The sequence below is a fragment of the Scyliorhinus canicula genome, chromosome 6 (assembly GCF_902713615.1).
Source record: "Scyliorhinus canicula chromosome 6, sScyCan1.1, whole genome shotgun sequence".
Classification (NCBI taxonomy): Eukaryota; Metazoa; Chordata; class Chondrichthyes; order Carcharhiniformes; family Scyliorhinidae; genus Scyliorhinus; species Scyliorhinus canicula.
Genome location: NC_052151.1, coordinates 187,647,335 through 187,672,292, shown reverse-complemented (window position 1 = coordinate 187,672,292; position 24,958 = coordinate 187,647,335). Strand labels below are relative to the sequence as shown.

General features: G+C 50.7%; 1 protein-coding gene across 1 annotated transcript; it reads left to right on the top strand.

Moving 5' to 3' along the window:
• Positions 1-2,202: 2,202 nt before the first annotated feature.
• On the top strand, positions 2,203-2,964 carry LOC119967968 (tropomyosin-like). The gene has a single exon (XM_038801069.1). The coding sequence runs from the start codon at positions 2,203-2,205 to the stop codon at positions 2,962-2,964; it is 762 nt and encodes a 253-aa protein (XP_038656997.1).
• Positions 2,965-24,958: the final 21,994 nt, after the last annotated feature.

The window sequence follows — 24,958 nt, the reverse complement described above, 5'->3', positions numbered from 1 at the left end:
TCTGAATGCATGATGTGAGGATGAAGGAATTAAAGAACTCACAAGAGGACAGTGCGAAAGGATAGCAGCATTGTCAGAAGGCGCTGGGTTAGGAAAGGATTTAAACATTAACAATGAGTTTTAAGAATTGTCGATTAGCGTGCATGTGCGTGATAGGTGATTAGCATTTGACCTAAGATTGAATGAGCTGAAGTTGGCGGAGGGTGTGAGGTTAGTCAGAAGCAATCCAGCCTGAAGGTGACAATGAAGCTTTCAACTGTAGACAAGCTAATGCGTGCGGGATACAGGTGAAATAGGACAGTCTGGATGATGGGGAGTGTAAGGAATTGGAAGCTCAACTCTTAGTCAACTAGAGCACCAAAGTTGCAGGCAATTTGCTTCAATCTGAGACAGTGGCCTGAGAGAGGAAAGTATTCGGTGCCAAGGAGATGGAAATTGTGGTGAGGACTGAAAATTATGATTCTGGTCTTCCCAGTGCTTTATTTTTGGAAATTACAGTTCAGCAAAGACGAGCTAGGGCTGGATTCTCCGTTTGGGAGACTGTTCTCCCGCTGGATTTGAATTGCAGGAAACCTGTGCTCCCGCTAACAGCGCAGGACTGTCAAAATTCAGGTGATGGAAATGGGCCAGCACGCTGCCCACATACAGGCAGAGCGATTCCCGGCCCCGCTGGCGTCTGATTCGGCGAGGTCGGGTTTCGCGTTAATGAGCCTGTAAAGCTGGAGCAACTCTTAAATGCTCCACTTACCACAGACTGTCATTCCAGCCAAGAAGGTGGCTGCTAAAAGCCCCTAGGTTCTGTGAGTCAGAGAAAGATAGAATGCTGGACGCCATTGAGGAGAGGAGGGACACCCTCTTTCCCAGGGTGGGGCAGAGACTCAAGCCCTCCCCCTGCTCAATAGCACCTGCAATGAGCTGGTAGAGGCAGTCAGTGCTGCCAGCCTCACCAGGGGGACCAGCATGCAATGCTGCAGGAAGCTCAATGACCTCCTTAGGGAAGCTTGGGTGAGTCACTACCTCTGTGCCCCTTGCATCACTCCCACCCCTCACATCACCCCACAATCTTCTGAAGACCAACAACACCCAACCTGCGTGTATCTACCTTACAACACACCCACCACCAAACCCCAACACATATATTTTCCTCTTTGGCCTTGCAGACATGCACCATCTGCTACAAACGCGCCATAAGTCGTGCCTACCAGCGTCTCACTGTGTTTTATCTGTGTCCTCAAGGATAAGGAGGCCCATAAACGGTGGGAACTCCAGCAGATGGAATGGAATATCCTAGACATTCAGGTTCACGCCCCATCCATAGATAATAGAATTTACAGTGCAGAAGGAGGCCTTTCGACCCATCAAGTCTGCACTGGCCCTTGGAAAGTGCACCCTACTTAAGGCCACACCTCCACCCAATCCCCGTAATCCAGTAACTCCACATAACCTTTGGACACTAAGGGGCAATTTAGCATGGTTAATCCACCTAGCCTTCACATCTTTAGACTGTGGGAGGAAACCGGAGCGCCCGGAGGAAACCCACGCAGACACGGGGAGAAAGTGCAGACTCCGCACAGACAGTGACCCAAGCCAGGAATTGAACTCGGGTCCCTGGCCATTGTGATACCGTGCCACCATGGAGAGGGTCATGCAACTCGTGGGCGAGGCCAAGGAGAGGAGAGGGCCGTGGCTGAGATGGAGTTTGGCATGCAGCAAACAAATGAGACCCTAATGCAGCACTGATGTCCCTGTCATATGTGAGTCATCCCTCTCCCACGGACCAGCCCACCCCAAAATCTCACCATGCCTTGGCCTTGCAGGTTCACTCTGGGGTCACTGTAATCCAGACCTTCAGCACACCCCGGGGAAGACACCGGCGTCTCGGTACAGCATTCACCATCGCGGCTACCATTGCAGAGACTGTCACCTTGGTGGGTAATGTTAGCTATCAGCACCACACACATGCTGCAGCAGGTCAGGTGGAGGCAGGGACACCCCAGGAAATGGATGGTCGGAGGGCTGCCCAGTCCCAGGGTCCAGCTCATAATGCAGGAGAGGAGGACTCAATCACAGGTGAATATGTACCCGACTGAGGTGGACATTGATGTCGTGCTCCAGAACTTGGCTCACTCTCAAAAGGTCATGGCTGAGGGCAACGAGAGCACTGGCCAGGTGCTGACTGACCATGGATAGTCTCAGAGCGACATGTCAGTGTCAGCCTCACAGGACCAGAGCGACATGTCACAGGCACAGAGCGACATGTCACAGGCCCAGAGCGACATGTCACAGACACAGAGCGACATGTCACAGGCCCAGAGCGACATGTCACAGGCACAGAGCGACATGTCACAGGCCCAGAGCGACATGTCACAGACACAGAGCGACATGTCACAGGCCCAGAGCGACATGTCACAGGCACAGAGCGACATGTCACAGGCCCAGAGCGACATGTCACAGACACAGAGCGACATGTCACAGGTCCAGAGAGACATGACACAAGCACAGAGCGACATGTCACAGACACAGAGTGACATGACACAAGCACAGAGCGATATGTCACAGGCACAGAGTGACATGTCACAGGCCCAGAGCGCCATGTCACAGGCACAGAGAGACATGACACAAGCACAGAGCGACATGTCACAGGCACAGAGTGACATGACACAAGCACAGAGCGATATGTCACAGGCACAGAGTGACATGTCACAGGCCCAGAGCGACATGTCACAGGCACAGAGCGACATGTCACAGGCCCAGAGCGACATGTCACAGACACAGAGCGACATGTCACAGGTCCAGAGAGACATGACACAAGCACAGAGCGACATGTCACAGGCACAGAGTGACATGACACAAGCACAGAGCGATATGTCACAGGCACAGAGTGACATGTCACAGGCCCAGAGCGCCATGTCACAGGCACAGAGAGACATGACACAAGCACAGAGCGACATGATCAATGATTAGGAAGATAGATGGCACTTAAGTTGGCATGGGTTTAGTGGTTCGAACATAGTTGGGGGGGGGGGGGCAGCACGTGGTGCAATGGTTAGCACTGCTGCCTTGACGTGCCGAGGTCCTAGGTTCGATTCTGGCCCTGGGTTACTGTCCATGTGGGGTTTGCACATTCTCCCCGTGTTTGAGTGGGTTTCGCCCCCACAATCCAAAGATGTACAGGCTAGGTGGATTGGCCACGCTAAATTGCCCCTTAATTGGAAAAATAAATTGGGTGCTCCAAATTTATTTTTAAAAAGAACATAGTTAGGGCCAAGGGCACACCTATGGTTAAAAACACACAGTTAAACACTTTTACACCAGTCCGACATGCCTCCAACCTTTGTCTCATGGGCTGAGTGTTGCCGCGGGTGGGGGTGGGCGGTGAGGCTTGAGCGGCCATGGCATATTAACATCCTATATGGTGACACCCTCACCAGGATGTGGCATGGCACAGGGGCAACAGTGTGAGCCCGCATCCCTAGTGAGTGAGCCTTAACTTCACCATCTCCTCCAATCCCTCCACCCGCCTCCACCAACTCCCCCCCCCCCCCCCCCCCCGCCCCGCGCTCCAAGAAAAATGGGCCTGTGAGAAGGATTTGCCAGCACACATGCAGGGATCACCTGGGTGGACAGCGGATGATATCCTCAAGGCAGAAGTCAGATTTAGTCAGACGATGAGCAGCACCAGAGTTCATCTCACAGCGACTTGTCATCATCCTGCGTCTCGTGGACAAGACCCATTGATACCGTCCGCCCAGGACCAACACCCTATGGCGATGCTGGTAGGACCCTCACAGGGAGAAGGAGGAGCTGTGGTAATGGGAAGGAAGATTCAGGGGAAGGTGGAGTGAAAGACTGGGAGAGGTAAGGGGTGGATGGACTGACGGCGAGGGAAGGGATGGAAGGACTGAGGGAGAGGGAAGGGATGGAAGGACTGAGGGAGAGGGAAGGGATGGAAGGACTGAGGGAGAGGGAAGGGGTGATGGAGGGAGAGGGAAGGGGTGGATGGACTGAGGGAGAGGGAAGGGATGGATGGACTGAGGGAGAGGGAAGGGATGGAAGGACTGAGGGAGAGGGAAGGGATGGATGGACTGAGGGAGAGGGAAGGGATGGATGGACTGAGGGAGAGGGAAGGGTTGGATGGACTGAGGGAGAGGGAAGGGATGGAAGGACTGAGGGAGAGGGAAGGGATGGATGGACTGAGGGAGAGGGAAGGGATGGATGGACTGAGGGAAGGGATGGAAGGACTGAGGGAGAGGGAAGGAGTGGAAGGACTGAGGGAGAGGGAAGGGGTGGAAGGACTGAGGGAGAGGGAAGGGATGGAAGGACTGAGGGAGATGGAAGGGATGGATGGACTGAGGGAGAGGGAAGGGATGGATGGACTGAGGGAGAGGGAAGGGTTGGATGGACTGAGGGAGAGGGAAGGGTTGGATGGACTGAGGGAGAGGGAAGGGTTGGATGGACTGAGAGAGAGGGAAGGGTTGGATGGACTGAGGGAGAGGGAAGGGTTGGATGGACTGAGGGAGAGGGAAGGGTTGGATGGACTGAGGGAGAGGGAAGGGTTGTGAGGTTTCGGGGAAGGTGGAACCTGTGGGAGATGGAGGCATTTGAAGTAGCTGGGTGGGCGGGTGGATGGAGGTGGGCAGAGCGGCGCAGCTGTTACAGGCCAGGCCTTCTAGTTGGTAAATTGAGAGGTAATGAGGTTGTCCCATATGCGGTGGCCCGGGATCATACATTAGGCAGCTTGCCCTGTCAGCTCCGGCTTCATTCCCGGTAATACCTGGACACTATCCTCATCATCCTCGTCAGATGAGGTCTGCTGTTTTTCATATCCATCCAGCATGTCACCCTGCTGCAGCGCAATGTTATGAAGGGAGTAGCAGCAGGCCCCCACGATGCTTAAGACCCTCTCAGGACCCTATTGGAGCTACTCACCAGAGAGGTCCAGACATTTGAAGCACATCTTGAGCAATCCGGTGCACCGCTCGATGACGCTCCTGGTTGTTGTGTGAGTGCCACTATAACGGGTCCCCGGGTCGGTCTGGGGCCTCCACACCGGCATCATTCGCCATGACCTCAGCGGGTAAGTCTTGTTACCCAATAGCCAACCCCTCACCCAAGGGAGCGACTCAAAGGTCCAAAGGTGTGCAGGTTAGGTGGACTGGCCATGCTAAATCGCCCTTCGTGTCCAAAATTACCCTTGGTGTTGGGTGGGGTTACTGGGTTATGGGGATAGGGTGGACGTGTGGGCTTGGGTAGGGTGCTCTTTCCAAGAACCAGTGCAGACTCGATGGGCTGAATGGCCTCCTTCTGCACTGTAAATTCTATGATTCTATGAAGGTGCCGGGAATCAATGAGTGCACCAAGATATAAGCATCATGCACGCTGAGGTATCGGGCACAGGTATGTATGATGTGCAGCTGCTGGCCGCACACTAACTGCACATTCAGGGAGTGGAAACCCTTCCTATAGAAGAGCAGCCCATGTTGAATTGCTGCTGGGAGGGCAACATGAATCCAATTGATCACTCTTGCACCTGGGGCATGCCAGTGATGGCAGCGAGTCCTGGTGCGCAGGCAGCTTGTTGGGTTTGGTCCATGTTGAAGGTTATGTAGTCCCATGCCCAGGCACATCGGGCATCTATAACACCGCGGGTGCATCTGTGTGCGGATGATAGCGAAAACCCACACAGAAAAGTTCAGGGCGACTGTCACCTTGACGGCCACCAGGAGTGGGTTTCCTCCTCCAAACGCTCGCGATGCCAGATCATCATCTGTCACAGGTGGCACGTGGTATCTCCGGTGAGCTGGAGCCGCAGTGGGACACATGGTCAGTAGCTCCTCGAAGGACAGGCGGCAACATTATACACATATCCTGATGCGGAGCATCCTTTGCACCTCCTCCTCGGCCTGTTGAGTCCTGGCACTTGAGCCTCTCCGGCTGATCCGTACTCTTTTGGGACAGGCACCTCTTGTGCAGGGTCCTCCCTGGGCTGGCCCTGGCACCCTAGCCTCCAGGCATTCGCAACGGCAGCAACGACCAGGTTGATAGCGAGCTTCGTCGGCTGTACGTCATGTCTCTGTGGGTGGAGGAGGAAGGGAGGCGCAGAATGTCAGCGAGATGAGGATTCCTTTGGCCATCCACGGGAAATGTTTTTCTTTAAGGAAGCAGAGTCTTCACCAATCATAGACCATAGAACATACAGTACAGAAGGAGGCCATTCGGCCCATCGAATCTGCACCGACCCCTGAAGCCCTCACCTCCACCCCATCTCCGTAACCCAATAACCCCTCCGAACCTTTTTGGACACTAAGGGCAATTTAGCATGGCCAATCCGCCGAACCTGCACGTGTTTGGACTGTGGGAGGAAACTGGAGCACCCGGAGGAAACCCACGCAGACACGAGGAGAACGTGCAGACTCCGCACAGACAGTGACCCAAGCCGGGAATCGAACCTGTGACCCTGGCGCTGTAAAGCCACAGTGATATCCACTTGTGCTACTGTGCTATCTGAACCAACTGTTTAAATTTGGCAGATAACGAGTGCATCTGGATTGTCCGCCATATGTATCCTGAATGATCTGGAGAATTCCACTCACCACTGGATGTTCCCAGTGACAATGCTACAGTCACAGTGTAAAACAGGAATTTCAACCTGATTTAGAGAGTTGGAACTGTGGAAGGCCCACCTTTAACCCAAATGAATTCCTCAGGGCATGGCATACCCATGGGGCAACGGTCATTTAAATATATCAAATGCTCATTAATTGTGGTTTTGACCCAGGATTCTAATTTTAACTCTGTGCGCACCTGTTTCCCCGGCTTCCTGGAATTGGCCAGGGTTAAGCAAGGAAAGAAGACAGCGGGAATTGAGCAGACTAAATAAATACTGAGCTAGGACTTTCCAAAATGAATGGCACTTTGTTTGCTCCTGCTTGTTCTTCGAGTGTGCTGACATGGCCTGGCAGGCGATATCAATACTTTGGAGGTGACCTTGCAGTGTCTTGCATCTAATCTGCCACTCCTCAGCTGTTAGGCTTCGCAACAGCACGGGAGCTGCTTGTTGTACCTCAACTACAAACCTCAGATGAGGGACAAGATGAGCAGCACCAGCAGTCCTCTCCTCAGCTACCTGCTGCTACACAAGGTAATAATAATAATCGCTTATTGTCACAAGTCGGCTTCAATTAAGGTACTGTGAAAAGCCCAGCGCCGCCGGCCCTAGGGTTGCTGGCGCCCCGGGCAAGCTGAACTTCGGCGCCCTTGGGGGGGGGGGGCCCGAGGGGGGGGGGGGCCAGAGTGACCACCGGCGAGCCTGGATCCATCCGCCATGTTTGTGCGGGGCGGCCTGAGGGAGGGCGGCCACCGCGCATGCGCTGGTTGGCACCGGCCCAACTGCGCATGCGCGGGACCCGAGTCTTTTGCGCGGCGCCGGGTCTCTGACGCCGGTCACGCACTCCTTCATGGCGCCCCCTAGCACATGGCGCCCCGGGCGACTGCCCGAGTTGCCGGTACCTTGAGCCGGCCCTGGAAAAGCCCCTGGTCGCCACATTCTGGCACCTATTCGGGGAGGCCGGTACGGGAATTGACCCGCGCTGCTGGCATTGTTCTGCGTTACGAGCCAGCTGTTTAGCCCACTGTGCTAAACCAGCCCCGGAGGAGATGGACACAGAGTTCCAGTTCTCGGGAGGTGATATATCCCCAACGCAGGGCTCACAGGCAGGGAGAATCAGCGTCCTGGACATGATGGCAGTGTCTCAAGGAGGCTTAACATATCCAATTAGTTGGTTGTTGACATTTGCCATCTCCCTTCAAGTGGATGTGATGGACATGCATTGCCAGTGGCTGTCAAGGTCACCACAGTCCTTAATTTCTTCACCTCCAGCTCCATCCAGAGATCCGCTGTTGTTAATTGTTACATCGGACAATCTAGCACCCACTTGTGTGCCTCACGGGTAATGCGTGGTACGATTCCAAAGAGGGCGCTTAGGTGCACTCACCAGTAATTCAGCTGGTCAGAATGAGAGGATATTATCATTTGCTGCTGTGAGTATATTTCCCTGGGCCAAGGAAGTCACAGATTTCACATATGTGGCAATAAAAGGTCCGCGCTGATAACCCAGGACTACACAGCTACCAAAATGGGTTCCACTCCATTAACGATCAGCTCGGGTCTGTAACCATCCAAAGATTCATTTGTGCGTGTCTGTGCACAAAACACATCTTGCTGCAACAACGTACTTCTTCTGCACCAGCCAAGTCTCTTCCAGATATTCACATCTTGAAACAGAGTCAATGAATGAGGCCTTGGAGCTGTGGTGAGCAACCTTTGGCTGCCTGAGGCTTGCTAGGGTTCTGAGTATGGCCCATTGGACATTTTGTTCACCGTTGCTCACGCACAGGATTGCCACATTCTGCGGATTTCTGTTTGTGTAGTTTTATTTTTCCTGCCGGTACGATTGAAAAGATACCAAGGTAGAGCAAGGGCAGGAGGGCAGGTGATGTGAGGTGCATGCTGGTTGCTCACAACGTTGACTATGAGAGCCGTGCACCCCCTCCAAAGTGTCAACGTTTATTTTGTTTTTAACAATTTGAAGTTGGTGATAGTTCTATTAATCTAAAACAATTTAAGCATTTTCTATAACTTGTTACGAAACATGTATTAAATGCATATAATCTTATTCATGGGAACAAACCTGATTTATAATAATCTTTATTGTCACAAGTAGGCTTACATTAACACTACAATGAAGTTACTGTGAAAATCCCCTAGTCGCCACATCCCAGTGCCTGTTCGGGTACACAGTGGGAGAATTCAGAATGTGCAAATTACCTAACAGCACGTCTTTCAGGACTTGTGGGAGGAAACCGAAGGAAACCCACGCAGACACGGGGAGAACGTGCAGGGGCTGGTTTAGCTCACTCGGCTAAATCGCTGGCTTTTAAAGCAGACCAAGCAGGCCAGCAGCACGGTTCGATTCCCGTACCAGCCTCCCCGGACAGGCGCCGGAATGTGGCGACTAGGGGCTTTTCACAGTAACTTCATTGAAGCCTACTCGTGACAATAAGCGATTTTCATTTTCATTTCATTTCATTTCATTTTTCATTTTCATTTCATTTCACTCCACACAGACAGTGACCCAAGCCAGGAATCGAACCTGGGACACTGGAGCTGTGAAGAAACAGAGTTAACCACTGTGATTTCAATCTTGCGGCCCGCTGAGGTGAAGGAGGGCCACTCATGTGGCCCACTCACCAGCCGAGATTGCCCATCAATGCCTTGGAGACAAGGGATGCTCTCTAAAATTGTTGCTGATGACACCCATGGAGGACACGTGGTGAGGAAGGAAGTGCGGGGGGGGGGGGGGGGGGGGGGAGGGGGGGGTGGGGGGGGGGGGGCTTGGGGGGTGAAACATTGGGGGAGGTGCTCTAATGCACGCAGGGCACCCCTGATTGAGGTTCCCCTCTTCCTGCCATTTTAAATTTAGGCCACAGAAGATGGCTTGCCCACTCTGATCCATCTTCCCTTTTCAAATGTATTATAGTGTGGGCAGTGTACTACCATAGTGGGTCAGACCTCAAACAATGATGAGACAGAGTACAGGAATGAGATAGAGAATCTGGTGAATTGGTGCGATGACAATAATCTCCCCCTCAATGTCAACAACATGAAGGAGATTTTCATCAACTTCAGGAAGCGTAGAGGAGAACATGCCCCTGTCTACATCAATGGGGATGAGGTAGAAAGGGTCAAATGCTTCAAGTTTTTAGGTGTCCAGGTCACCAACAACCCTGTCCTGGTCCCCCTATGCTGACACTATAGTTAAGAAAGCCCACCGACCACTCTACTTTCTCAGAAGACTAAGGAAATTTGGCATGTCAGCTACGCCTCTCACCAATTTTTATAGATGCACCAGAGAAAGCATTCTTTCTGGTTGTATCACAGCTTGGTATGGATTCTGCCCTGCCCAAGACCTACAAAAGGCCGTGAATGTAGCCCAATCCATCACGCAAACCAGCCTCCCATCCATGGACTCGATCTACATAATTAAGGACCCCACGCACACCGGACCCTCTTCCACCTTCTTCCGTCAGGAAAAAGATTCAAAAGTTTGAGGTCACGTACCAACCGACTCAAGAACAGCTTCTTCCCTACTGCCATCAGACTTGAATGGACCTACCTCGTATTAAGTTGATTTTTTCTCTACATCCGAACTATAACTGTAACATTACATTCTGTAGTCTCTGTTTCCTTCCCTATGTAGGGTATGCATTGTCTGTATAGCATGCAAGAAACAATACTTTTCACTGTATACTAATACATATGACAATAATAAATCAAATCAAAAGACTCTCTTACAAGCCCAATTGACATTTAATTACTTATTTTAAAATGGCTGCCGGTTCTCGGCACCCGCCCACCTAGTGTTTTGCGGGGGTCAGCTCAGGGATGGGCAGGAAGGTGGTGGGCTAACCACTTGACATATTTTATGTGCTCTCCCACCGAAAACACGCCCAAACGGGGCCATGAAATCCAACCCCTGGTGAGAGGGTGCAAAGTCATCATTGTGCAGACCATCATATTTATGACATCAACGCTACATGAGTAAATATTGTCTGTCATTTTGTGGTGTTATATTTAACTCTGTCACCATGTCACTGGGAGAACCTCCTCCCCCCCTCCTCCCCACCACCCCATGCAACACCCCCCCCCCCCCCCCCTCCCACCCCCCCAACCTTGACCCATCTCTCCATCGCCAGTGGCCAGGCTTGCGAAGTGAGAGCTGGTTTATCTCTGGCAACTTCTTCTTTACTGCTGTCAGGGTGAAGATGCTTGGAAGGGTACTCTGCCTGCCCAGTGTCACCATTTACTAGGAACTAGGAGCAAGAGTAGGCCATCTGGTCCCTCGAGCCTGCTCCGCCATTCAATGAGATTATGGCTGATCTTTTGTGGACTCAGCTCCACTTTCTGGCCCGAACACCATAAGACTTAATCCCTTTATTCCTCAAAAAACTATCTATCTCTATCTTTAAAACATTTAATGAAGGAGTCTCAACTGCTTCACTGGGCAAGGAATTCCATAGATTCACAAGAATTTGTGTGAAGATGTTCCTTCTAAACTCAGTCCTAAATCTACTTCCCCTTATTTTGAGGCTATGCCCCCTAATTTTGCTTTCAGCCGCCAGTGGAAACAACCTGCCCGCATCTATCCTATCTATTCCCTTCATAATTTTATATATTTCTATAAGATCCCCCCCCCCGCATCCTTCTAAATTCCAACGAGTACAGTCCCAGTCTACTCAACCTCTCCTCATAATCCAACCCCTTCAACTCTGTGAATAAACTAGTGAATCTCCTCTGCACACCCTCCAGCGCCAGTACGTCCTTTCTCAGGTAAGGAGACCAAAACTGAACACAATATTCCAGGTGTGGCCTCACTAACACCTTATACAATTGCAGCATAACCTCCCTAGTCTTAAACTCCATCCCTCTAGCAATGAAGGACAAAATTCCATTTGCCTTCTTAATCACCTGCTGCACCTGTAAACCAACTTTTTGCGACTCATGCACGAGCACACCCAGGTCTCTCTGCACAGCAGCATATTTTAATATTTTATTATTTAAATAATAATCCCTTTTGCTGTTATTCCTAAAAAAAATGGATAACCTCACATTTGACAACATTTCCTGCAAAGAGACAGAAGAAACCAATAGCCTTGGGTTGTTTCGAGAGGATTAAAGATGAACATCAATGGAGGTCTCTGCGAGGGATGAGCGTGGAGCCGTTCTCAGGGAAGTGTCAGTGGCGGCTGGTCAGTTGAGGATATGAGGAGCTACAGCGACAGACAGAGATGAATTCACTCTGCGGGATTGCTAGTCTGAGGAGTGACATGCAGTGGGGAAGGTGGAGTTAGAGAGTTTGTACTTGAATGTGCCACTCAACTTCCCTGCCCTGTCCAGGTTATTGAAGCTCTGGCAGCACTGTATCCAGGAGTGAGGCTGCACACTCCCCGGCTCATGATCTCCACAACCTTGCCTGCTTGTCTTCTGAGGCTGTGCTTTTTAACCTGTCCACCAGGAAGAGAATCTCCCAGAAGGTCCTGCCAGTATGATGTTCAGGAATGTTATTGGAGATGTGCGGCTTCTGTTTTCCTGCTTTGAGCCTCGATCGGTGCCACACCTCGCTCTGTCATGAAACCTCTATGATGCTCCCATTCTGACTCTCAAGATCCCGTTCAATATTGGGGTTGAACAGACTGATGCGATTGTCCTCGATCTCAGCCGCACATTGAGGGGTTAGGATCTGGATTCCGTACCTGAGAGAATGGCAGGCATGGCAGAATCAATCAAAAGGAAACAGGATAATTAACTGGAGAAAAAAGAAAACCAGGACTTTGTGGAAAAGGCAGGGAGTGCGACTATTATAATAATAATCTTTATTATTGTCCCAAGTAGACTTAACTTACCACCGCAATCGAGTTAATGTGAAAATCCCCAAGTCGCCACACCCCGGTGCCCATTCAGGTACAGAGAGGGGGAATTCAGAATGTACAATTCACCTAACATCACGTCTTTCCGGACTTGTGGGAGGAGACCAGGGGCGGAATTCTCCGACCCCCCGCAGGGTCGGGGAATCGCCCGGTGACGGCGTAAATCCCGCCCCCCCCCCCCGCCGTGGCCGGAATTCTCCGCCACCCAGGAATCGGCCGGAGCGGGAATCACGGCACGCCGATCAGCGTGGCCCCCGTGGCGATTCTCCAGCCCGCGATGGGCCGAAATCCTGCCGCTGACAGGCCTCTCCCGCCGGCGGGAATTGGAGCACCTCTGGTGCCGGCGGGATTGGCGGCGTGAGTCCTGGTGGGGGGGTGCGCAGGGCGATCTGGGTCCACCGATCGGCGGGTGGGCCACTGCCGTGGGGGCACTCTTTTTCTTCAGCCGCCGACACGGCCTCCACCATGGCGGAGGCGGAAGAGACCCCACCCCTACCGTGCATGCGCCGGTGGTGACGTCAGCGGCCGCTGACGCACCGGTGCATGCGCGAACCGGCGAAGGCCTTTCGGCCAGCCCCGACGCCGGGCAGCGGGCTTCAAAGGCCGTTGGCGCCGGTTTTGGCGCCAGTCGGCGAGAATTCCGCACCTTTGGGGAGGCCTGACGCCGGAGTGGTTGGCGCCACTCCGCTACGCCGGGACCCTGCCGCCCCGCCGGGTAGGGGAGAATCCCGGCCCAGGTCACTCGGAAGAAACCCACGCAGACACAGGGAGAACGTGCAGACTCCGCACAGGCAGTGACCCAAGCCGGGAATCGAACCCGAGACCCTGGCACGGTGAGGCAACAGGGCTAACCCACTGCGCCACCGTGCTGCTCTCCCCCAGTCCTTTACTGACCATCCAATCTCACCTCCTCTCCCTCATCAGGTACTATCCCTCACACCTTCAAATTCTCCTGTGTGCGCGCGCCACACCCCCCCCCCGCCCAACCCCCTTCTACCATCACCTGTGCCCCACAATTGGCAGCCATGCCTCCTAATTATCCAGGGTAGTGCTTCTCAAACTACAGGTCGCTCCAAATGGCTTCACGGAAACAGCGAAAGGGGTGACAAGCTTCCCTCCTCTAAGACTGCGACCCGCACCAGTGGCCCTCCCCTCACCCTACTCATGTCTCGGTTTCCGGCTCTGGGTCACATCTTTGTGATCGGCACTTTCTTGCTGTGTTCCACGGAAAAACATTTAATCCTTCTCCCACTGAATCTTTTCACTGGAGTCGACGTCAGCATTGGCAGCCCTTATTCGGCAGACTATTTAAAAATGATGTTTGCAGGACTGCCAGCAACCATAATATTGCTCAGACTGGAGCTTGGATGGTCAGGGATGTCACACCTTCCCACAGGCTGATTGACCTGTACGGGGTGTGTGTCCCTGTCTGACTGTGTGGCGGGTGTGTGTATGTGTCTGAGTGTGTTTGCATGCGGGGAGATTGGCTGATTACAGTGTACGTATGTAGAGGAGGAGGGAGGGATGAGCGGCGAGGGACTGAAATCCACATTAGAAAATTTAAAGTTGAAGAACAAAGAACAATACAGCACAGGGACAGGCCCTTCGGCCCTCCAAGCCTGCGCCTTTAGTCGACTCATCTCATATTAAAATCAACGATGCCAAGAAGGCCTTTGGGGAAGTTTGGTGTGAAGTTGCTACAGATCAGTAAGGCTGAATCCAAATACAAATGACAACAGTATCCATTGTGTCCTGCCAGGGTCCATGAGCAGGAATGGCTCAGATTAAATTATGGACTGGTGAGGACATTTAATAATATTTTTACAAAATACTTCAAAGACACGGATTTTCATATTTATTTGATGTATTAATACATGTTGATTGATAATATCCAAACTTTAAAAATTATATACTGAATGTTACTTTGTTGCTTTATTATTATTTTGATTTGGCTGATATCTTGGGTCACCTTAATGTCCAAGCGTTAAAATGGTACCATATTGTAAAGTAGCTTGGGAAGTGATGCACAATCAATGGACACGAAACGTAGATAAAGTCCGAACGATAGGCTTTAATACGCAAGAAGTGGATCTGGCAGCAGACGTATAGAAGAATGGCTGACTGCCGGGGAACACGGGTTCTTATACCCCGCCTCGTAGGCGGAGCTACCTACCCCTCAGCCAATCGGCTGAGAGGCACATGACATACTTGGGCCAATGGGCAGCGAGTCCTCTGCACCAATGGCAGCTCACGCTCCCAGGTACCGTAATACCCCTAGTCATACTATCACAGGAAGCACTGATCTTGGTCTTATATTTCGGACCCTCCCTTTTTTCTTTACCTCTCTTTCCATCCATAAGATGCTCTTTAAAACCAATCTCTTTGATCAAGCTCTTGTTCACCTGTCCTAATATCTCTTGGTGTCACATTTTGGCTGACAATGCTCCTGTGTGGGGATGTTTTACTATGTTAAAGGCGCTATTTAAATGCAACCAGTATTGTCCCAGATACATTATTGTGTGGAATGGTAATCCATTTTTACGATCCTGACCAGAGTTATGGCTTAAAAGGCATTTGTCAGAACATGAATTACAAGAGATCTCGTGAGGATAGCTCTGTGATCCAATGTACATGCTAGGCTTCTTACGTAATCTCATTACTTTGAGGAATCACAAGGCTCATCAATAATATAAATTGCAGATGTGAATGAGAGCAGTCAGGGTGGTTTATTAGTAAGTTAATGAGCATGAAAACTCATTTTGCTACTGGAACCTGCGATTCAGATACCTCCTGAGGAGAAGGGGCTTTCTGAGATGGGGTGAAAGGTTACAAGGTCAGGGTGAGGGCACTTCCTGTGCACTCCTACCGCCCGACTAGCCTGTCGAACCCCCAATGGTATCTGAGGGATAGCTGGTTTCACACATTTCCATCCTCCAGCTCAGAAATAATGTAAGAAGAGGAGGAGCCCATTCAGCTCTTTGAACGTGTTCCACCATCTAATTAGGTCATGGCTGGTCTATTTTGCAACTGCATTTGCCCAACCTGATTCTGCTGTCTTTAATACCCTTACCTAACAAAAATCAATCCCGGTTTTCAAAATTTTAATGGCCGCCTGCCTCAACAGCTTTTTGTGATTTTGTGTACAAAGATCTAAAATGTCTCTGAAAACCAACATTTAAGTGTCTCTCACCTTTACATTTAAGTGCTATAATGGCGAGGAACCTGATTGGACGGATTATCTAGCTCTTTGTTAAGAGTTAGTCAGTGTGCTGGTTTAGCTCAGTGATATACCATCAATTGAATGCGAGACGAGTTGCTGAACAAACGTATGGCTTTAATATACTAGATGTTAAGCCCTGTGGTCGATTACAGTAGAAGGACGACCGCCGGGAGTACTGGGTATTTATACCCCGCCCTGGAGGCGGGGTTAACTCAGCCTCTCGACCAATCGGGGAGCCGTCACATGACTGGTCTCAACCAACCGGTCGAGAGGCACATGACCGACCAGGGCCAATGGTAAGCCGGTGTTCTGCACCAATGGCAGGCAGCTATGCTAATCATACCACCACACTCAGTAGGCTGGGCAGCAGGTTTGTGATGCAAGTAGAAGAGCAACAGCGCAGGTTCAATTCCTGTACCAGCTGAGGTTATTTGTGAAGGCCCTGCCTTCTCAACCTTGTGCCTGAGGTGTGGCGATCATCAGGTTAAATCGCCACCAGTCAGCTCTCTCCCTCAAAGGGGAAAATGGTCATCTGGGACTATGACAACTTTACTTCATAGCTTTACACATCCTTTCTGCACTGTTGGGGGCGGACTCTTCAATATCCATCGTTTCTTGATGCCTGTTGGGTTTTATATTTATGTTCTCTGATCCCACCATGCCTTCAATAACTCACTTTCATTCACATTAACCCTTCACCATATTAAAGACCTGACTAATGACCCTCTCAATCTTGTTGGAAGTGCAAACAATCCCAGTTCTGTCAATATGTCCCCATAACTCATTTGATTACTGGCTCAAAACCCTATAAACCCTGTCATTTGCTTGTAATCTCCAGTTTTTCCTGATATCTTGTTCCGCTTGTCCTTCTATCTTCGCCAGCATGTGCTCAACATCATTTTCAAGACTTCATTTTTGTGATCCTGCTTTGTTAGTTTTCCCAGCATTACTTCCTTTGTCAAATCCCCTCGAAACAGTTTTCCATTCTAATTACTTACGCATGCTTACTTTCATTATCAAGTATACCTGCTCATGTATTGAGACTTAGTCTGTATGCGAAAAACAGAAACACAATCACATGGATTAACGCACAGATTACCAAATTATTCATTCATTTGCCGCCTGTAGGATCTTTGGGCCTACATTTTCTGGAGTTTAGAAAAATGAGAGGCGATCTCAAAATTCCGAATGGGGCTCAATAGGCTGGACGCTGAGAGACTGTGCCAGCTGGTCGGGGAGTCTAAAACGATGGCGGGGAGGGGGGGGGGGGGGGGGGGGGGGGCACAGTCTCAGGATAAACGTCAATCATTTTGGACTGAGATGAGGAGAAGTTACTGATGTGTTTGGCAGGTTGGTTCGATGTGGACTGCACTCGATGCAGGGAAGCTAGAAACAGACGTCTAACACTGGAGAAGATCCAACACTGTTTTATTCAATGATGGAACTAATAAACATATTCAGCTGTGGGTCAACACTATACTGAACTGGCTGGAGACCTAGTAGTAGCCTGACCAGACTTACTAGCTACTGCATGGTGTTTGTACTTGCTAGCTCGTGGACTCTGACTGTCTCAGTGGCTGGGTCCATAGAGAGCGGGAAACCTAGTGCCCTCTGGCTTTATAGTGGTAGTGTCCTGTCTGGTGATTGGCTGCACTGTGTTGTGGGCTTACTGGTCATCTTGTGTCTCAATCACTGCCTGTCTGCACCTCATTATATACAGGAGTGGATATTATGACAGTTACTTCACTCAAAGTGTTGCGAATCTCTTGGATTCTCCACCCAGAGGGTTGTGAATGTTCCATCCATTGTTGAATATATTCAAGGCTGGGACTGACTGAATTTTGGTCTCTCAGGAAATTAAGGGAAATGGGGGCGGGCAGGAAAATGTGTTGAAAGCCGGGATCGGCCATGATGATACTAAATGGCGGAGCCCTGTGGTCCGCTCCTGCTCCTATTTTAGCTCCGGTTGGTTGCTGCATCTACTCATATAAGAAAGTGATCCTCGAAGGTACTGAGTGAAAGGCACAATATAAATGCATTTTTTATTTGTCTTGTCAGGAACATAGGAACAGGAAGAAGCCATTCAGCCCATCGAGCCTGTTCCACCATTCAATATGAGGATGATTGGTTGGACACTTCAATGCCTTTTAGACCCATTATCCTCATAACCCTTTACATTGTTGTTCACCAGAAATCTATCAAGAACTTCTGGTCGCGGTCATGGGGTGAGTGGTTAAACCTGAGGTGGCTCCTCCCTGGGATGGCCAATTTGGCCCGTTCTGCCCGTTCTACATGGATGTTGCAGGTGAAACTGTACTCCCAGTACAGAACTAGACATTCTCCTTTGGTGGGTGATGTTGAGGAGTTATCAAACAAGGTGTGCATTGAAGAAGGGGAACTCTTCGGACCAGGAAGACCTGTAAAATCGCTCAAGGTGGCAGAACTTGAGTATTGTGGGGCTGCCAGAAGGAATTGAGGGCACGAAATGGCATGGAATAGGTGGCGAGAATGTTTGGAAAGATGATGGAGGAGGAGGTCCTTTACAGCCCTCCAGAAGTCGATCGGGCCCATCGATCACTGAGGAGGAGGCTGGGAGCTGGGGAGTTGCCATGACAATTATCCTGGGTCGGAGAATCGCCGGGGGGCGGCGTGAATCCCGCCCCACCGCTCTGACGCCGGCTGCCGAATTCTCCGCCGCCGGTTTTTGGGCGGGGGCAGGGATCGCGCCGGTCGGGGTCCGTTGGCAGCGCCCTCCCCCGGCAATTCTCCGGGCCCTAATGGGCCCAGAGGCCACCTGTTTTCGGCCAGTCGGGCCGGCGTAAAATAGACAAGGTCCATACTGGCGGACCTGGCTTGGAGGGTGGTTCGCGGGGTACTCGGGGGGGGGGGGGACGTGGGGGGATCCAGCCCTGGCCTGGCCCGCGATCGGGGCCCACCAATCTGCAGCGGGCCTGTGCCGTGGGGGCACTCTTTTCTCCTTTCGTGCCGGCCTGTTTAAGGTTCTGCGATGGGCGGGGCAGAGAAGAAACTCCCTGCACATGCGCAGGAAACACAGCAGCGGTTCTGCGCATGTGCCAACTCGCGCCGGCTGGCAGAGGCCCTTCGGCACCGGTGAGCGCGGCGCTAACCCCTCCAGGGCCGGCCTAGGCCCCGGAAGTGTGGAGGATTCCGCACCTTCTGGGCGGCCCGACACCGGAGTGGTTCACACCACGCTTTGGCGCCAGTACAGGCCGCCCCACCGATTGCGGGAGGATCCCGGCCAGGGTTGTCTTTATCGGTACTTGGACAAGGGAAGGATCCTGAGGTGGGCAAAGGAGACTTGGAATGTTTCTGGGGAGGACATACGGTCCGCATCCACCTGGACTTGGGTGCGGAGCTGTCCAAGCAAAGGGCTGATTTTAACAAGGCCAAGGCTGCTCTCTTCAGCGGCAAGGTGTGGTTAAGGATGATATTCCCAGCTCGCTTATGGGTCATGCCTGGGGGAACGTATAACCACTTTGACATGCCAGAGGAGGCAAGAACTTTTTTTTTTGTAAAATATTTTCTGAAGGCATTTGTGATTTTATAACGGAATAGTAAACCATATACAAACAACTATAAACATAGTGCAAAGATCCTCTACCTCCCTCACAGATCCCACCTTCCTCGAACAGTAATCTAGACTAACCCTCCCACTTCCTCCTCCTCCCCCCCTCTGCTGACAGTTAATTTTCTCTAAAGAAGTCGATAAACGGCTGCCACTTCAGGCCGAAACCTAGCATTGACCCTCTCTGGGCGAATTTGACCATGTCATTGACCCAGGTCTCTGATTTAGGGGGCTTCGAGTCCCTCCAAGCTAACAGTATCCGTCTCCGGGCTACCAGGGAAGCAAAGGCCAAGACGTCGGCCTCCTCGCCCCCTTGAATCCCGGGTCCTCTGACACTCCGAAAACAGCCACCTCTGGATGTGGTGCCACCCTGGGTTCTAACACCGTGGACATGACGTCTGCAAACCCCTGCCAGAATCCCCTGAGCTGCGAGCATGCACAAAACATGTGGGCATGATTCGCTGGCCCTCCCACACACCTTGCACACCTGTCTTCTATCCCAAAAAACTTGCTTATCTGGGCCACCATCATGTGCGCCTGGTCAACGACCTTAAATAGTACCAGGCTGAACCTGGCTCCTGATGTGGATGTGTTGACCCTGCTTAACGCATCCGCCCAGAGACCTGCCTCTATCACTCCCCCAACTCCTCCTCCTATTTGTGCTTTAGCTCCTCTGTCTGTGTTTCCTCTGACTCTATGAGTTATTTACAGATATCTGAGACCTTCCCCTGTCCCATCCATACTCCAACAATTACCCTCTCTTGTATCCCACATGGCAGTAGGAGCAGGAAGGTTGGAACCAGGGTAGGAACTTCTTAAGAGACCATGGACTCGGCGGACATTTGAGGACTTGAGATTTTGGGTGGGTTTACCTGTCGGGCCGAACTATGGAACTATTAGGGGCCTCACGGTAGCATGGTGGTTAGCATCAATGCTTCACAGCTCCAGGGTCCCAGGTTCGATTCCCGGCTGGGTCACTGTCTGTGTGGAGTCTGCACGTCCTCCCCGTGTGTACGTGGGTTTCCTCCGGGTGCTCCGGTTTCCTCCCACAGTCCAAAGATGTGCGGGTTAGGTGGATTGGCCATGCTAAATTGCCCGTAGTGTAAGGTTAATGGGGGGGATTGTTGGGTTACGGGTATACGGGTTACGTGGGTTTAAGTGGGGTGATCATTGCTCGGCACAACATCGAGGGCCGAAGGGCCTATTCTGTGCTGTACTGTTCTATATAACTGTATTCAAGTGAAGTAAGTGATTGTATGTTGTCATGTATTATTGTTACCCACTTTGTATTGCTGATGTGTAACAGTAGAGTATAATGATGTTGGCCGACCTGCGTTTGGGGTGCTTGTATGGGGATTTTAGCATGTGAGGGATATGGTGGGAAAAGCATGGAGGAGGATTGGGGGAGGTGGAGGAATTCAGGGTTACAAGGCGGTAAGGTAGAGCAGGGGAGGGAGCGGGGTGTGGTAAAGGTTTTTTTTTGCTGTTATAAGGGAAGTGTGTTCTGACTTTGTTTTTTGTTTGGGTTGGGACAGTGAGCGGTGGGGAGGAGGCGTTGCTGGCATGGAAGGTTTCTTTATGGAGTAGTTGGTTGGGTGGGGGTGGGTGTGATGGCGGCCATCTTGGGAGGACCCAGGAAGTGGGCAAGACAGGGGCCTGGTGAAGTCCATTCGGAATTGGATGTGGCTGATCGGGGTTGAGGGGGTGGTGGAGTTTGGAGCCCACCGAACAGTTCTCATGGAAGGTGAGGGAACTGAACGAGTCGGTCAAGAGGTCTCAGCTGTTCACCCATTTAAAAAGTTTGAAAGCAGACTTGGTTTTTGCAGGAGACTTACCTGAGCGTTAAAAATCACACGGCGCTGAGGAGAGGGTGGGTGTACTCCCGCATTGACCTTGTTATGGACAAGGCACTGAATGCGGGTTTGGTTGGCTCAGAGTATTTGGCAATTGTTGTGTCGGACCATGTGCCGGATCACGTGGACATGTGCGTGGAAAGGGCGAGGTTCCCAGCGACCACAGCGGAGGTTGACTGTGGGGCTGTTGGTGGATAAGAGGTATGTGAAAGAGTTGGGCGGCTATAGACACCTATGTCGAGCTTAAACAAAGTGAGGTCTCTCCATCTGTGCTGTGGGAGGCTTCAAAGGAGTTAATCAAGGGAGCTAATCTCAATTAAGGCGCATAGGTAGGAGAGGCAGAGGTTGGTGGAGGCCTATTTGGCAGTGGATCGGAGATACTCAGCAGCTCCTGGAGAAGGGTTGTTGAAGGAGAGGAAGAAACTCCGGATGGAATTTGATCTTATGCCAACAGGGAATGTGGTGGGGCATTTACGCAAGTTTAGGGGGGAGTCTTATGAGCGTGGGGAGGAAGTCAGTCATCTATTGGTGCACCAGTTGGGGTGGTAGGCGGTGGCTGAGGACATTGGGTAGGGTGATCACAGAGTTAGGGAAGGTGAACTGAGTATTTGAGGCCTTCTACCATGGCTCTACAGGTCGGAACCTCGGAAGGGAACTCGGGCATGAAGCAGTTTTGGAAGGCTTGGGTTTCCTGGTGGTGGAGAAGGGGTAAGTACAGGGGTTGGGTGCCCCATTTGGGTTGGAGGAGATGATGAGGTGCATTGGGTCAATGCAGTCTGAGAAGACCCCAGGTCTGGATGGATTCCCCAGAGGAATTCTACAAATATTTGTTACAAATTTGAGGCTGCACATAGTGGAAATGACTCGTTAGATAAGCGGGAGCTTCTGTCCGTACTGGCAGAAGCATCAGTTTTGCTTATTTTATGATAAAGAATCGGTGGAGAGTAGCTCATATTGACCGATATCGCTCCCAATAATAATAATCTTTATTGTCTCATTATTACGTATGATACTCCCCTTGCTTTTGCATTGGCTATTGAACCATTGGCAATGGTGTTTCAGGCTTCAACAGAGTGGAGTGGGATAAGGCAGGAGGTGGAACATGGAGTGTGCCTGTATGCAGACGACCTCCTGCGACATGTCATGATCCCGATTGCTAGCATAGATAGGATTATGGGGATTTGACTAAATTTAGTTCATTTTCAGGGTATAAACCAACGTGGGAAACAGCAAGGTGTTCACGGTTTATGCTCAGATACAGGGGAGGGGGTTGGAGAAGTTACTGTTTCGGCTGGTCAAGTCAAGCATTCGGTATTTGGGAATACAGGTGGCACACAGCTGGGCTCAGCTACATAAATTGAATATGTTTAATTTGGTGGACGGAGTGAAGGAGGACTTCAAGAAGTAAGATGTTCTCCCAACATAGTTGGCAGGGCGGATCCAGACCGTGAAGATGATTCCTCTCCCAAAGTTTTTATTTGTTTTACCGAAATTCCCCATTTTCGTGCATTTCCCCACTACTTACGTCTATCCAAATCCTCCTGTAGCTGCTTTCCCTCTTCCTCACAACAGACATTCCCGCCACGCTTTGTTGCGGAGAATTGGAAAGATGGGACAATGCACTCAACATTTAAGTACGGTACCATAAAGCTTTTGGCAGAACTGAGAGATTCTATCGGTCAGGAAAGATTAAAACAAGCACTTACCTCTCGAAATGGGCAGCACGGTAGCACAGTATTTAGCACAGTTGCTTCACAGCTCCAGGGTCCCAGGTTCGATTCCCGGCTTGGGTCACGTGCGGAGTCTGCATGTTCTACCCGTGTCTGCGTGGGTTTCCTCCAGGTGCTCCGATTTCCTCCCACAGTCCAAACATGTGCAGGTTAGGTGGATTGGCCATGCTAAATTGCCCCTTAGTGTCAAAAAAGGTTTGGTGAGGTTACGGGGTTAGGGTGGAGGTGTGGGGATAGGGTGGAGGTATGGGCTTAGGTAGGGTGGTCTTTCGAAGGGCTGGTGCAGACTCAAAGATGTTTCCACATGTGAGACACACTAAAACCGAGACCATAGAAATAAGATAGTTATTAACAATTCAGAAGAAGCTTCCTTACCAGGAGAATGGTGAGAGTGTGGAACATATCACCCATGGAGTTACTCAAGCAAATAGAGGCGTTTAGGAAGAAGCTTTTAGATAAGTACGAGGGAGAAAGGGATAGAAGGATATGCTAATCGATAAGAGAGCAGGCTCATGTGAAGCAGAAACACTTTTTAAAATCTCTTTATTATTTCATAGCCATGTGGGATCACTGGCAAGGTCAGCATTTGTTGCCCACCCCTAATTGCCCTGCAAACTGACCTGAATGGATTGATGACCATTTCAGAGGGCAGTTAAGAGTCAACCACATTGCTGTGGGCCTGGAGTCACATGTAGGCCAGACCAGGTAAGGACGGCAGATTTCCTTCCCTAATGGACATTAATGACCAGATGAGATTTTACAACAACCGACGATAGTTTCACACTTACCATTACTGAGACTAGCTTTATATTCCAGATTTATTTTATGAATTGAATTTAAATTCCATCAGCTGCCATAGTGGGATTCGAACCCATGTCCCCAGACACATTAGCCTCAGCCTCTGTCTTACTAGTTCAGTGACATTCCCACTAGATCACCATTCAGCCCACTTAGTATGGGCCGGTTGGGCTGAATGGCCTTTTTCTGTGCTGCACATGTTTATTTTATTCGTTCATGCGATGTATTTCCGTTGTAATTTCCGTTGAAGGGCATTTAAGAGCCAACCACATTGCTGTGGGTCTGGAGTCACATGTAGGCCAGACCAGCTAAGGCCAGCAGATTTCCTTCCCTAAAGGACATTGGTGAACTGGAAGGGTTGTTAATGACAATCCAAAATGGTTTACGGTCATCATTAGACATTTAATTCCAGATTTTTATTGAATTCAAATTTCACCATCTGCCTTGGCGGGATTTGAACCTGGGTTCCATTACACTGAGTCTCTGGTTACCTAGTCCAGTGACAATACGACTACGCCACCACCTCCCCATGTTGTGCGGCTCTATTTAAAGTTAAAGATTGGGGCCGCTTATTCTAAATCCCCCGTTGTAAACATCTGCATTCAGTCAAACACAGACAACGGTACCTTGGCCACCGAGGAAAACACCAGTGACAAGGGGCTCATCTTCTGTAAACAAGTGGCCAGATACCACCAGGCCCCTGAACAGAACGACAGATAATTATAATAATCTTTATTAGTGTCGCAAGTAGGCTTACATTAACATTGCAATGAAGTTACTGTGAAAAGCCCCTCGTCGCCACACTCCGGCGCCTGTTCGGGTACACAGAGAAAGAATTCAGAATGCCCAATTCACCTAACAGGCACGCCTTTCGAGACCTGTGGGAGGAAACCAGATGTTGTGTTACGTACTTTGGGATAACACAGGCTGCAACTCGATGCAGCTTTGACCAAAAGATACTCCAGACTTGAATTTATTGAACCATTAGCACAGTTCTCCATGAGTTCTACTCTCCTGCTAATCTTGCTATAGTAACTCAGTCTAACTAACCAATCTGCTCTAAGCCATGTGGTGGGTGCGATGCTTCTGATCTGCCCCTGTCCTAGTCTCTAAGTGTCGCCTGTGGAAAGAGACAGACCATGTGTGCCCTGTCCTTATATATGGGTTGTATGTTGCCTCCTTGTGGTAGTGTCACCTCTGGGTGTCTTGACTGCCCATTGGTCGTGTCCTATTCTATGTGCTCATTATCTGTATGTCTGCATGTCATGATGTCTCTGGTGCTCCC

Excerpts from the sequence above, each read along its gene's own strand:
- LOC119967968 (XM_038801069.1), top strand. The coding sequence starts at position 2,203 with ATGTCAGTGTCAGCCTCACAGGACCAGAGCGACATGTCACAGGCACAG.